Here is a 12,790-nt window from a genome sequence, read left to right as displayed (position 1 = left end):
GCATACTTTAAAGTGTTTTTAACAATTCAGTCTTAGTATTAGACATATCAAGAAATTATCTTAAAATTGTAAATTTCATTTTAATTGAAAATGCAGACAGACTCAGAGAGGAAGTCAAATCAAGTAAAACTAAGCAGCACATTATGTGGTATTAGAAAGGAAAGTTATAACAGACTTTAATAACATTAGCATTAAAAGTAATCACTTTGAATATGATGAACTGTACACCACTGAGTTTTAAGAATAAAGTTTAAAAAGAACAATTTAAAATTTAGAGGCACTCAAGAAAAACAGCTTTTTAAGTTCAACATCATTTAAGGCAAAAGATACTCACAATTTCAATAACATCTCAACAAATCTCAAAGTTTAGATTTAAAGGCATTGAAAGCTGCACTTCTGCTCAGGAGGCCAGACAGCTACCTACTGATTTATTTGGCTTAACAATATGTTCCTGCCCATAACATCATGACCCAAAATGGACTTCAAACATATTTTTAACAGTATTGGTTTTTAAAACTCTAACAGTTTTTAAATACTAAAAACTGCATAATATTAAATGGGAAGGATCAGGTTAAAAACATTTTTAATTTCCCATTTATTACTCTATTCCCAGAAACAAATCTAAAGAGATATTACTTAGGCTACCATAACTACACAGAATATACAATAGTTATGGTTACATATTAGGCATAATTACTTTAACTTAAAAAAATAGATGTATTATTCATTAGCTGATATCCTTTGGGAAAAAGGCTGAATGAAATGAAACCAGCAGAAAGAACACGTTGCAAAAGAGTTTCGTTAGTTTTCCCACCACATCCAAGCCAAGTCCAGGGTTCTGTTGTCTTGCTTTAGAATCTGGCTTACCCTCGGGTGTTGGTTTTTCTTGGGGGAGGTCAGGCATGTTCTCATCCAAAAGATCAGCCAGAGACTGAGAATTGGCCAACAGCTTCTGATACGACATTGCAAATTCCTCATATTGCTTGTGTCGATCTTCGCTCAGCTCTCCTTTGGAGTGGAGAATGCGTCTACAAAAATCAAACTTACAGTAAGACCACCTTTTTCCTTAAAACATATTTGAGCTATACTGAACCACTATGAATTTCTCTGAGCAAAGCTAACCTGCCCTCTTTGAGGGAACTGTAAGAATTCTAGTTTAGACTGCAATAGCAAAGATTTAAGTGACACTATTATTTTTTCAAACCACACTGAATTTCCAACTTCAATCCCGCTGAAGACAGTACAGCCACAGAAGCTCCAGCATCCATGTCCAAAGAGAAAGGCCCACTTACTCTCTGCCACAATTAGGCTGTAACAGTACTAAAAAGACTTGAATAGTAAAATAAAACATTCAACTTAGATGAAAGCTGGATGAAAGTTGCTTTGCACCTGTAACAATCCATTCCCACATTGCTTAAATGATTACATGAGCTATTATCACCAGCAGGGTCAAAAAATTTGCAAGCAGCCCACTGACTTTCCAATAAACCAAGTTATTTCAAGGCTATTGGTCCAAATTATGAGCAGTTACATTTGTTTCTTCAGCTGCTCTTTATTTTCTTTTACAAAACTGTTCATACTTGTTTTAAATAACAATTTTTAAAACTGAAGTCTGTTGTCAAAAGTAACTTGCATTTGAAGGAACCTAATCACTACTTACTTACAAGTGCTGGAACTACTGACCAGGCACCCAGCACTGAGATGAAAGCATCAGAAGTCTGAAAAAAAGGTGCAAATGCCACAATTTCCAAAACAAGTTGTATCTTTACATTATCATCTATAGGATTCCATTACCATTAGGCTTTCATTATGCAATAGGCATACGGTCACAGTCTTGCCAAAAGATGCAAGCATTTTGTGGCATAAGAATTCCGAAATAGTTTAGGCAATGTCAGTTGAGGGATATCAGTTTTCTTGTTCCAGGTTAGCTGCAGTACAAGTCATCTTTGTACACATTTACAGGGTGAGCAACAAGATCCCTTATGCCTGCCCAGAACCAGAAGTGGACACAGGTGTCTGGCTAAAGGGCAAAAAGCACTAATGCTGGCAGAAGTTCTATTTCTCACTTATTTAACATGTATTGCCTGCTCCTGCAAAGTACAGCAAAAAAGAATTAACAAATTAAATAACCACTGACAATTTGTGAAATGCAATAGTTCAGTGTGGATTCAGGAAACACATTAAGTGCAAATTCATTGCTTTTTCATGGAGACCACTGTCCACTGCATACATATTTTAAACTTAAAATATACCAGCAGCTTTATAAACATGAACATTGAAGCTTTGTGCTATTATAAAAAAACAAAAAAAGCAAAGTGCTGTAACAATAGTACAAGACTTTCAGTTCTCAATTTCAGTTCCAAGAAGACAAGTGTTAACAAATTCAAAGAAGCTAAAGCAAATGAAGCAAACTTTAAAAAGCACGGTTCACCTCTGAATACAAGTACAGCACACAGTACTTGTCTCACTTGATGTCACTTCAAAGCACCATGAGGCAAGTTCAGCACATCTTTAGACAAAAGAAGTTTCTTCTATAGCTAACACTTATTTTTGAAAACTCTCTTTAGAATTTGGGAATCAAGTTGTTACCTTCCAGTGACACAGCCTGTTAAGTTCTGTTGTGCCCTCAGCTGTGTAACCAAATGACCACCAGGTTTTATGTTATGTCTATATCAAAGTCACAGCATAACTCAAGGTACTTTTCCTAATTATCCACTTAACCAGCAACACTTGAGTCTGCTTTAATTTTACCTAAGTGATTCCACAGGTAACACAGCACTAAAGTACTGTTAATTTAGCATAGTAATTTTCAATTAATTCAACCAATTTGTAAGGCTTGAATCATTTCACAGTCGCTCTCCTGACACAGATAAATTGATGAGTTATTTACCTGACAAAATATCATAACCTAAACATATGACACAGTTGATGCACTAAAGGGAACAGTTCATTCCCTACTCACTTCAATGATTCTGGAATAACAGTGTGAATAAAAACTACAGCAAAATGGATCAGATTTTTAATACACAGAGAACTGTTTTAACCAATAGAATAATTGGTTGTTTTGTTAAAACAAAAAAAAAAAAACCAAAACAACCAACCAAAAACACCCAAAAAACCTGCCACCCACATTAAAAAAAAAAAAATTCAAAAGCAAATAAAGAACCAACTGCACAATCACCTTCCCAAAATCCACAGTTTAGGAAGATTTCTATAGTACTCAAACTTCTTACTAAGCAAATTTCTGTCTTGCCCTCCCTCATGCTTTACACTTCCATAGCGGGCAAACGCCAAGAATTTGTTACAGATGATGTAAACAAACAAAATTTGGTAGGAAAGTTTTTTGATGTCTTATTTAACAAAACTTACTCCTCAACTTTTATTAATGAGTTAAAATAAGCACCTCAAAGTTCAGAGAGAGAAATAACAGAGTTCTCTTAATCCACAGTTCTTCACATTCCTTCCCCAAAACAAAGCTTTGCACCCAAGTTCACAGGGATAACTCAGATGATGAGGTGCTCCAAGAGGTCCCTCATCTGCCCTTGTCTGATCTACTCAAAGCAGGCTCAGTGATGAGGTCAGACCAGGCTGCTCAGGCTCTGTGCAGTCACTTTTATCCAGTTATACAAGTAAATATTAAAGTATATTTCTCTCTCCCAGATCACTTACATTCTTTCTTCTTCTTGGTTTCTTACCATATTCTATACCTCTCAGAAACTTTTTTCACTTTATTTTCTGTCATATCATTAGGCTTTGTAACACCCACTCATTGAAACACCAGACAGAACCAATGTGCCCAGAACCAGTCATAATTGTGAAAGTATAAAGGTTCATATTCATTCACTTTGAAAGAATTACACCCAAGTCAGTAACACACTTTAAACTAGTGAGGTACTTGCAGAAATGACAGTACCTCAAGTCAGTTTATGATCCTGTGAAATTCAAAACTTGGCTGAGCACAGATAGGACTGCAGCACAAAACCTATCAGCACAATGGATCCTTGCTTTGGAAACATAAAAATTTAATGCCTTCCAAGCATACATTTGGCTCTGGATGGATGTCCAGCCTTTTAGCTGAAATATGTGACTATACACAGTAATATGGTCGTTTCTATGTGACTGGAATGCTTCCAGAAGGGATTAAGAATTAATGTTTTAAAACCAGCATTTGGGTTTAGGCTGGCTCCAATAATGAGAATTCAGGATGCTTTAACCCAACAATTATCAAACAACGTGAACATGGCAGAAATAAAATTATTCAGATCTCAAGGTCTGCATATTTATACCCTACAATACCAGTACTACATACAGATATTTAAAAGGACTTTTATCAAATTGTCTACACCCTCCAACATTTTAATACATTTATTTAATATATATTTTTCCACCTTGGAGTATAACCGATACCTTGTTAATTTAACCTATTTTTTCCTTCATGCTGGCACACTAAAAAATGTAAACAAGCCAAAGCAATTGTGGCATATGCTTCGTTAGATACATGTGGGTGGAAAGGGAGAAATCAGATTGTGCCAACTGGAAAAGGACAGTACCAGCTGGGAAAGCAGCATTGCTCTCCTGCTGATAAGGAAACAGCACCAAAGAGAGTAAAGAGAATTACAGCTAAAGGTCAACCTCCCTTTTCTTTAAAAGATATTCAAAGAGTCTGTTTGGTCTCTGCTTTTTAAGTATTCAGAACAAATCTAGGACCTTTTTTAGAAACATTGCAGAACACACTTATCTTCTACACACTGCTAACAGACTTTGTTTATAAATACTGCAACAAATCTAGCCATTTCATAAATAAACTATTTTTTATTCATAAGGAAAAAACAACATTCAATTGTCACCTGTTTTGTCTTTCAATATTTTGTAGCTCCCTGTGGTCCCTTTTCAGGTGTTTGGTCAAAGATGTAAAATATTCCTTCAACAAATTCTGGAAGGGCTGTTGCTTCTCTGGGCTAATTATCTCACTAGGAGGAAAGCTCAAGTTAAACTTCTCTGCAACAGTTTTTACTTTCCTTGGTACCAAACCAGCAATGTCATCTCCACAGTGCCGACAAAAGCTGATAACCACAGAAACATGAGTGTGGGATTCTCGATCAGCATTAATAATATTTTTAAGCTGCTCATAGATTAAAGACAAACCTTCCTTGTCAGTGAAAATCCCAACTATTGTCAATTCTGCAATGAAACGCAAATCAGTTCTTAACTTGGTAATGTTGGGAGTCTTCTCTTCTTTCCTTGCTTCAAAATGTTTTTTCCAGGCCTGCAGTAATGAAGGAGCAAAATCAGCATATCGCTGGTGAAAGAGGGAACACAAGTGCACAGCGCAGTTCACGTCTGATATTTTCAGTTTGGCCTCCACAATAGAAGCTACTGCTTCTGCAATGTATTTGCTTAAATTCAGGCTATTAAAGTCATGAGACAAGGAGTCCCTTTGTTGCTCTGTAATGGTTTTTAGCTTCTTAACAAAAGCCGTGTTTTTCTTCAGACTGGAGTCCAGTCTGCTGAAGAAGTTTTCCTCGGGACGACTCTCCGGTGCATTCTGGTTTTTGCTGCGGAGCTCTTTTCTTGCCTGATGGCGCTCCCAAGCCTCCTGATGGAGCTGATGTGCTTCCTCTTTCTCCCTATGAGACATAGAAGTTAGTAATTTTTGTTACGGAGCCTTACTCTCAGGGTATCAGCTCAAAGGAAAAAAAGTCACAGTTGGAAAACCTTCAGCAGTTCTAACACAGTTTCCCCTTACTCTTTTCTTAAATATTTACCAAGCTAATCCTAGAAAGCTAAAGCATCTGCTTCAGAAACTCTGTTTAATTTTTGTGCTGCAAAGGGCAAGCACTACTTGCTACAAAACAAAATTTCTCAAATATTTCTATGCAGAACATATTAATCCAAACAGACTTCAAAAATATAAACATAAAACTCCATTTACTACAGATGGAGATTAAATTCTTACAGATGAGGACAACAGCCTTTCAACAGGTTACTATATTCCACAGTAAAGGAAAATCTTCTATTGCCAGGCTATTGAAATTACACAGAAAATTTGGAATAGGTGAAATATATCTGTCCCAGGTAGAATTTGGCTATGACATTGCCTCGATCTTAAAAGTGAAATATTTCAGACCTAAGGATGGCCAAATCCTTAGCTTTATTGGTCTAAAGATGCCACCTTCAACACTGTAATACCTTTGGATAACATACTAAGAAACATGGTCTTGGTAATATCACATATTAAACTGCCAGGTTACATTCTGAGTTTGCCATCAGGTATCAACTGTCTGTGATTGATTACAGAAATGACAGTCATTTCTCACTGCAGATTTGCTCCTGTTATGGTCTGTAGACCTGTTAAGAATCTGTATTCCCAATATTTTGACGCTAACACTTCATCTTAAATGCACCTGCACTTTCTTATTGTTCTGGTTTGGGCTGGGACAGAGTTAATTTTCTTCAGAGTATCCTATGTGGGGCTGTGTTTTGGATTTGTGCTAGAATCAATGCTGATAACACAAGGGTGTTTTCATTATTACTGGGCTATGCTTACACAAGGTTAAGGCCTTTTCTGCTCCTCACCCCACCTCACAAACAAGGAGTCTGGGGGTACACAAGGAGCGGGGAGGGAACACAGCCAGGACAGCTGACCCCAACTGACCCAAGGGACACTCCAGATCATATGACATCATGGTAAACATATAAATCTGGGGGAGGAAGGAAAGGGAGGGATTGTAGGAGTGATGGTGTTTGTCTTCCCAAGTCACTGTTACATTTGATGGAGCCCTGCTGCTCTGGGGATTGCTGGGGAACTGGGGCATGAATTCCTTGTTTTGGTTTGCTTGCCTGCACAGCTTCTGCTTTACCCACTGCACTGTCTTTTTGTCAACCCCTGAGTTTTCTCACTTTTACTCTTCTGATTCTCTTCCCCATCCTGTTGAGGGGAGGGAGTGGCTGTGTGGCCTGATGCTGGCTGGGGTTAAATCACAACATTTACTCAAGCGTAACTGTGCTCTCCATGGTCATCACATGCAGAACACTATCAAACCACCACAACAGAGACCACAGTAACAGAGGTTACAAGTGAAAACACAAAACCTCTTAGAAGTCATAAAGCACAATCAGACAGCCACATAAAATTGATAACAGTACATGCAACTTACTAAAAGTAACTCAAAACAGTTCATCTTTTGTAACTCTGACCACAATCCTGATAGTAGAACTCCAGCATTTGGCACAATTAAACCTTTGAAAGACAACTTACTTCAGTTGAGCAGCTTCTTCTTCTTGTTTCTTTTTTTCTTCCTCCTCTTGTTTCTTTTTCTCCTCTTCTTCGAGTTTCTTTTTTTCTTCTTCTTCTTTCTTCTTTTGTTCCTCTTCTGCCTTTACTTTATCCTCTTCTTTTTTCTTCCGCTCCTTGTCTTCCTTCTTTCTTTTATCCTCTTCCATTTTTTTCTTTTTATCTTCAGGAACCTTTAAAGTCTCTCTCTTCATGCCAACCTTGACATCCTCTTTTGGCTTCTCCCTGGTGCTCACTGGTCGCCTTTCACTAAATTCTTTTTCTTTATTATTTAACTGAGATTCTTTTTCTTCCATATTTGCTGGCTTTTTGCGCTCAGCTGGCATTGTGTTACCCAGGCAAACCTGCAGAATCACAGGAGAATAAATACTTTTAAATTGCTGTTGATATTTTAGCCATTTTTCACAGTCCACCCATATTCACCTAACTCACAAATGCGTGACTCTTCAAAATAAAGGTTTAAGTTTTCTTGAACTAAGGAATGGACCTGTCAGGTAAAAACTAATCATTTTATAAGCATGTTGTTCTGCAAAGCTGTCTTCAGCATGAATTGTGAAATAAAAGCATCTTGAAGTTTCTACAACCCAAAGAATCTAAGATCTTGAACATAAACAAGTCCATCTGAAAAAAAAAAAAAAATTCAAGACTGATGAAAACAAAGTACCCCCAACTTAAAAATAAGTACATGCTTGATACATCAGCATGCACTTGCATCTCACTGACTTTTCTACACATCTCCTTCCACTACCGCTACTTAGGATCATAGGAGAATGCAGGTTAGATGGGACCTCAAGTAATTCAACCTCCTGCTCAAAGCAGGGTCAGCAATGAGTTCAGGCAAGACTGTTCCAGGTTCCAGTCTTGGAAAGTGTCAAGGAAAGCAACAGCACAACCCCTCCGGCCAACCTGCTCCAATGTCCCGTTATCCTCACTGTGAAAAGGCATCAACTCACTTCCTTCTTTCCTCACCCCTCCCCAGATTTCCCCAGCATCTCTGCACTCAGCATAAGAAGCAGCTGAAAAGCAAGCAGTGCTGACTAAGCTGTATGCACAAACCTCCCTGCCAGCAGAGCAAACAGAAATAACATCAGAAAGGCGAAGGATAGAATTCCTCTCTCCTTCTACAGAACCAACATTTTGTAGGAGCTTTAGCCTCTTTGGTGTTTCCAGCACCCTAAGCTTTGGCATCATTTGGCTAAGGACAAAAAAGGTAACATATACTGAACACAAAAGGGTAAAATCACAGGACAATTTTGATTAGGAAGAAACTGTGATGAGCACCTAGTTCAGCCCCCTGCTCCAAGCAAATCCAATCAGTTCAGAGGCTTGGCTAAGGCTTTAGTATCTCCAAGAACAGAGAAGCAACGGTCCCCTCCAGGTACACAGGAAAAAAGCTTTTCCTAATACCAACCTGGAAATTGCCATGCACATACTGTGTTTGTTTCTTTCCATCCTGTCCCTACACAGCTTCAAGAAGAACCCAGCTTCATCTTCTCTATGCTCTCCCATTAGGTTAAGACAGTAATAAGATTTTCCCCTCTCTTCTTACAGATCAAGAACCCAGTTCTGTTTCTCTTCAGATATCATGTCCTCCAGCCTACCTGTGTTCTTGGTGATCTTCCGATAAGACTTATTTCAGTTTGCCAATGCCTTTCTTGGGAACAGAGAATCCACATCTGGATGTGGCAAGCACTGAACAAAGGGGGAAGACTCACCTTCTTCAGCTTTATGGTTAACTCCTGGTACTACAGCCCAGAATGCAAGGGCATTCTGCTGACTCATGTCAGGGTCAGATGGGCCAGTCAGGACCACAAGAGGCAGTTAGAACCACCTAGACTTTATTTACTTCAGGCTAAATTGATTTCTTAAAACCATAAGTAACTTCCAGACATTTACATGCTTCAAGTTAAATGCATATATAGGTGAGATTGATAGGACACCACTGCATGTGATGCCTTCTGATGAGCCATCACCGTTTTTTTATTAGTAACACCAGTTTGATTCCCAATAGCCACCCCTACTTTTGCCTTTCTAACATTTTACTCTGGAAGATGAAAACATGCTAGATTCACCAACGCCCTGCATCTACTCAGAGTGGATAATGAGACACTTGCATTTTAATCTAATGTAGAGTGCTTCTAGTATTAACTATTTTGAAATACGTTTATAAATAAGACTACACAATAAAGAAGATATGTTTTTTAATAAGCATTGCACAATCCCTCTGCCATCTCCCAAACAATAAAATGAGAGATTCATATACTGTTTATCCCACCCAGATGAAACTCTGTATTACAATATTTAAGGTGCTTGTCCAGGGCTTCTGAAGAAAAAATGGTTTGCAGAAATTCACAGTATCAGTATTCACAGATGTGCAGTGACAACTTATCAATGGGGAACCTATTCAGGACTTGGCCTCTGGCAGCAACTGGCAACGGAGCACCAACGGAGAAACATCTCCCACACTGATTTATGGAAATCAAATCAGCATTGCTTAAACAAGCAGTAGCAAATTTGGCTCCCTAATGCATGTCTACAGCTGTAAGATTTCAGAGCTCAAGATCTCAGAACTACTTGAATTCCAAAACCACTGATCTTAAAACAGTATTATTATGAAATCCGTACTTAACCAAAGAGGGAAGAGGTTGCCTATGTTTAAAGAAATGCTGGAACAGCATGTCACAATTCCAATACTCTGAACAAAATACCCAGCTACACATGTAACTCTTAACAACACGGTCATTTACCACAATCATGATGGTACTTGAGCTCTTACTAAATTTAGGAACTCAGAATTCTGCTTTAAAGACGTATCTGATGTTTGCTTGTATAAAAGCAAACCAGAGAAGATGGGATACAAAGAAAAGGGATGGAGCATAAATGGGCACATTATGGTTTTGACCACAAGGCAGTACTATCCACTTTTTCCCAGTGAACACTGATGACCAAAAAAACCCCAAAAATCTCATTTTACAATAGGTTTTTGTTCTGTATGCCAGAACAGGTATGTTGCAATACTCCTCACTACCTGCTACGTGTACAGCTCCTTATCTCCCAAACCTTTCCGATGGCTCTGCCAGCTCGTTTGTGCCGACACCAAACACCCTCGGGCAGGAGGAGGAGGTGCAGCCACTGCCTCCAAGCTACACCCGGGCTGATCCAGCATGGAGCTCCAGACGGGCTGATCCTGCGTGGAGCTACACAAGGGCTGAGCTCTCAGCCAGCACAGAGCTTCTGTGACAGGCAGAGTAGAACTGTCCCACAAGCAACTTTCCCAAAAGTTGTGGGAAGCAGGGAAAAATAGGAACAGGCAGCTGGCTCGCCTGTGTCTCCTTTCCACAGGAAACAAGAAGATGGTATGGAAACATTAAGAGAAACTTAAAGATTAAGACAACTTCAATTTAACACCTCACATTTACATGAATGTACTGATGAAAAGGCACAATAATGACATGAACTCCGTAAGCCAACAGACAGGACAAACCAGCACTCATACCTGAAAATTAGGAAGGACAGAGAAAACAGAGACAAGACAAACATCCCTATGCCTTTGGACTCCTGGCAACCCATTTCTGTGGAGACCCTTACATGCTTTAACATTCCTTCTTAGTTTCAGCACGACACATAATATTTTTTCAGAGGGAATTATTTATCTTAATTTTTCAATATTTGACATACCTTGACTCATTTGCAGTTAAGACAATTTTTATTGTACTTAAGTTTCTACTCTTTTCTTTCATAACAAGCTTGGAATTTGAAAGAATGGGACTAAGTTCATGATACTCTGAGCTCAGAAACTTAAGAAATAGTCTTGAAATACAGAAGTAACGTTTAAAAAAAACCATCTATGTATTTACTCTTGAGGAAAGAAGAGAGTAATATAAGGTATTCAGCATCACAAATCTACTCACAATTCAGAGTAAAAGAATAAACATCAACACCTTGGCCCTCAAAGCAATCCTCTCAAGTCAATAAAAACTGTCTATTCTCAAAGCCTGCAGTAACATGATCCAGAATCCCCAACTTGCAAACACAAGTATGAGAGAAAAAAATACAGTTCTACTAAACTAGACATATAGAGATTTTTCACTAGAAATCAAATGGATCACATAAGCAGTTCCTTTTGCAGCTACTCAATTTCAAAAGATATATGGCAGATAAAGAATGCAGGCAAGATGTCCCACCTCTGACTGGCTGAAAAATCTCAAAGAGCAACAAACTCCTCCACCACTAGTTATCACACCACTAGAAGGCTGTAAGTTTCAAGAACTGAAATGCAGTTAAGGTTCTCTTAATGCAGAGGGAAGGTGGATAAGAAAAATACCCAGGTCAATGAGGAGAAAAGAAACTTAGCCACAGGTTTTGGAAGATGAGACACAGTACACAGAAAAAAACCAGAGTACAGAGAGAGGAGTCCCCCACACAGTGGCAGGGAAGGTTCACAGAATTACAGAATATCCTGACTTGGAAGGGACCCACAAGGATCATCAAAGCCCAACTCCTGGCACTGCACAGGACACCCCAAGAGTCACACCATGTACCTGAGAGCATTGTCCAAACGCTTCTTGAGTTCAGACAGGCTCGGTGCTGTGACCACGTCCCTGGGGAGGCTGTTATAGTGCCCAAGCACCCTGTGGGTGAAGGACCTGTTCCTGATATCCTACCTAAACCTCCCCTGACAAAACTTCAGGTCACTGACACATCGTCTAGTCGGCCTGCCTAACAGCCGGGCACTTTTACTTTCGCTTCTGTACCTCTCGGGGAGAATGTTTTGCTGCCAGACTTGCAGGAACGCGCTTTCCACCGTGAACCAGAGGCCTATAGACAAAGCACTAAATACAAAAAGACTCCTTCGCTACCACCCCAATCCCCGCTCGCAGCTCTCCCGCAGCCCAGGCCCTTTTCCGGATGGAACCAGCAGCTCGGGAACAGCAGCTTCCTGTCCTTTCCCGGCCTCCCTCTCCCCGTGCCCTCAGGCACCGCCACCCGAACCTTCCCTGCTCCGAGCCCCACGGCCCCTCCACCTCCGGAACCCTCCTCCCCGTGCCCCTCCCAGGCCCCTGTGCCCTCCTCCGGCCCTCCCCGAGACCCCTTCCTCACACACGCCCCAGCACCGCCCTCCCGTCCCGTCGGTGCCTGCGGTACCTGTGCCCGGTGCCGACATGGGCCCGCCCGGCGCCGCCGCCGCCTCCTCCTCCTCCGCCCCTCCGAGGCCCCCGAGCGCTTCTCCCCTCACGGCCGCCGGGCCGCCACTGCGCTGCCTGACCCACGGCGCCGCCCCGACCGAGCCCGCCGCACCCACCCCGCCACGCCCGGGCGCGAAGGGAGGAGCGGCGCCGCTTCACGGCGGCAGAGCCGCAGCTGCGGGCGGCGCGGAGCGGCGCTTCCCGAGGGGCGGGGGTCAGGCAGCGCGGAGGGCAGCCCCACGCGGGGCCCTGGCGGCGGACGGGTTACCGGGAGTGCGGAGGCGGAAGGGGAAGAGGAACGGGAATGAAA

At 40.8% G+C, this 12,790-nt stretch overlaps 1 protein-coding gene across 2 annotated transcripts in view; it reads right to left on the bottom strand.

The window, feature by feature from the left end:
• Positions 1-12,520, bottom strand: part of UPF2 (UPF2 regulator of nonsense mediated mRNA decay) — a 52,988-nt gene extending 40,468 nt beyond the window's left edge. Inside the window, exons 1-4 of one of the 2 annotated variants that reach the window (XM_032106316.1) lie at positions 12,440-12,520; positions 7,259-7,638; positions 4,848-5,627; positions 868-1,028 (exon numbers count right to left, since the gene is read on the bottom strand). In XM_032106316.1, coding sequence (XP_031962207.1) covers positions 868-1,028; positions 4,848-5,627; positions 7,259-7,620 — 1,303 coding nt within the window. In that variant the 5' untranslated portion in view covers positions 7,621-7,638; positions 12,440-12,520. Of the gene's footprint in view, positions 1-867; positions 1,029-4,847; positions 5,628-7,258; positions 7,639-11,835; positions 12,213-12,439 lie in introns of those variants that run through there. The other variant, XM_032106317.1, reaches the window with a different exon arrangement.
• Positions 12,521-12,790: the final 270 nt, after the last annotated feature.

This window comes from Corvus moneduloides, chromosome 4 (genome assembly GCF_009650955.1).
Source record: "Corvus moneduloides isolate bCorMon1 chromosome 4, bCorMon1.pri, whole genome shotgun sequence".
NCBI lineage: Eukaryota > Metazoa > Chordata > Aves > Passeriformes > Corvidae > Corvus > Corvus moneduloides.
The sequence above is the reverse complement of the archived record's forward strand: the minus strand, read 5'-3'. Positions and strand labels throughout refer to the sequence as shown.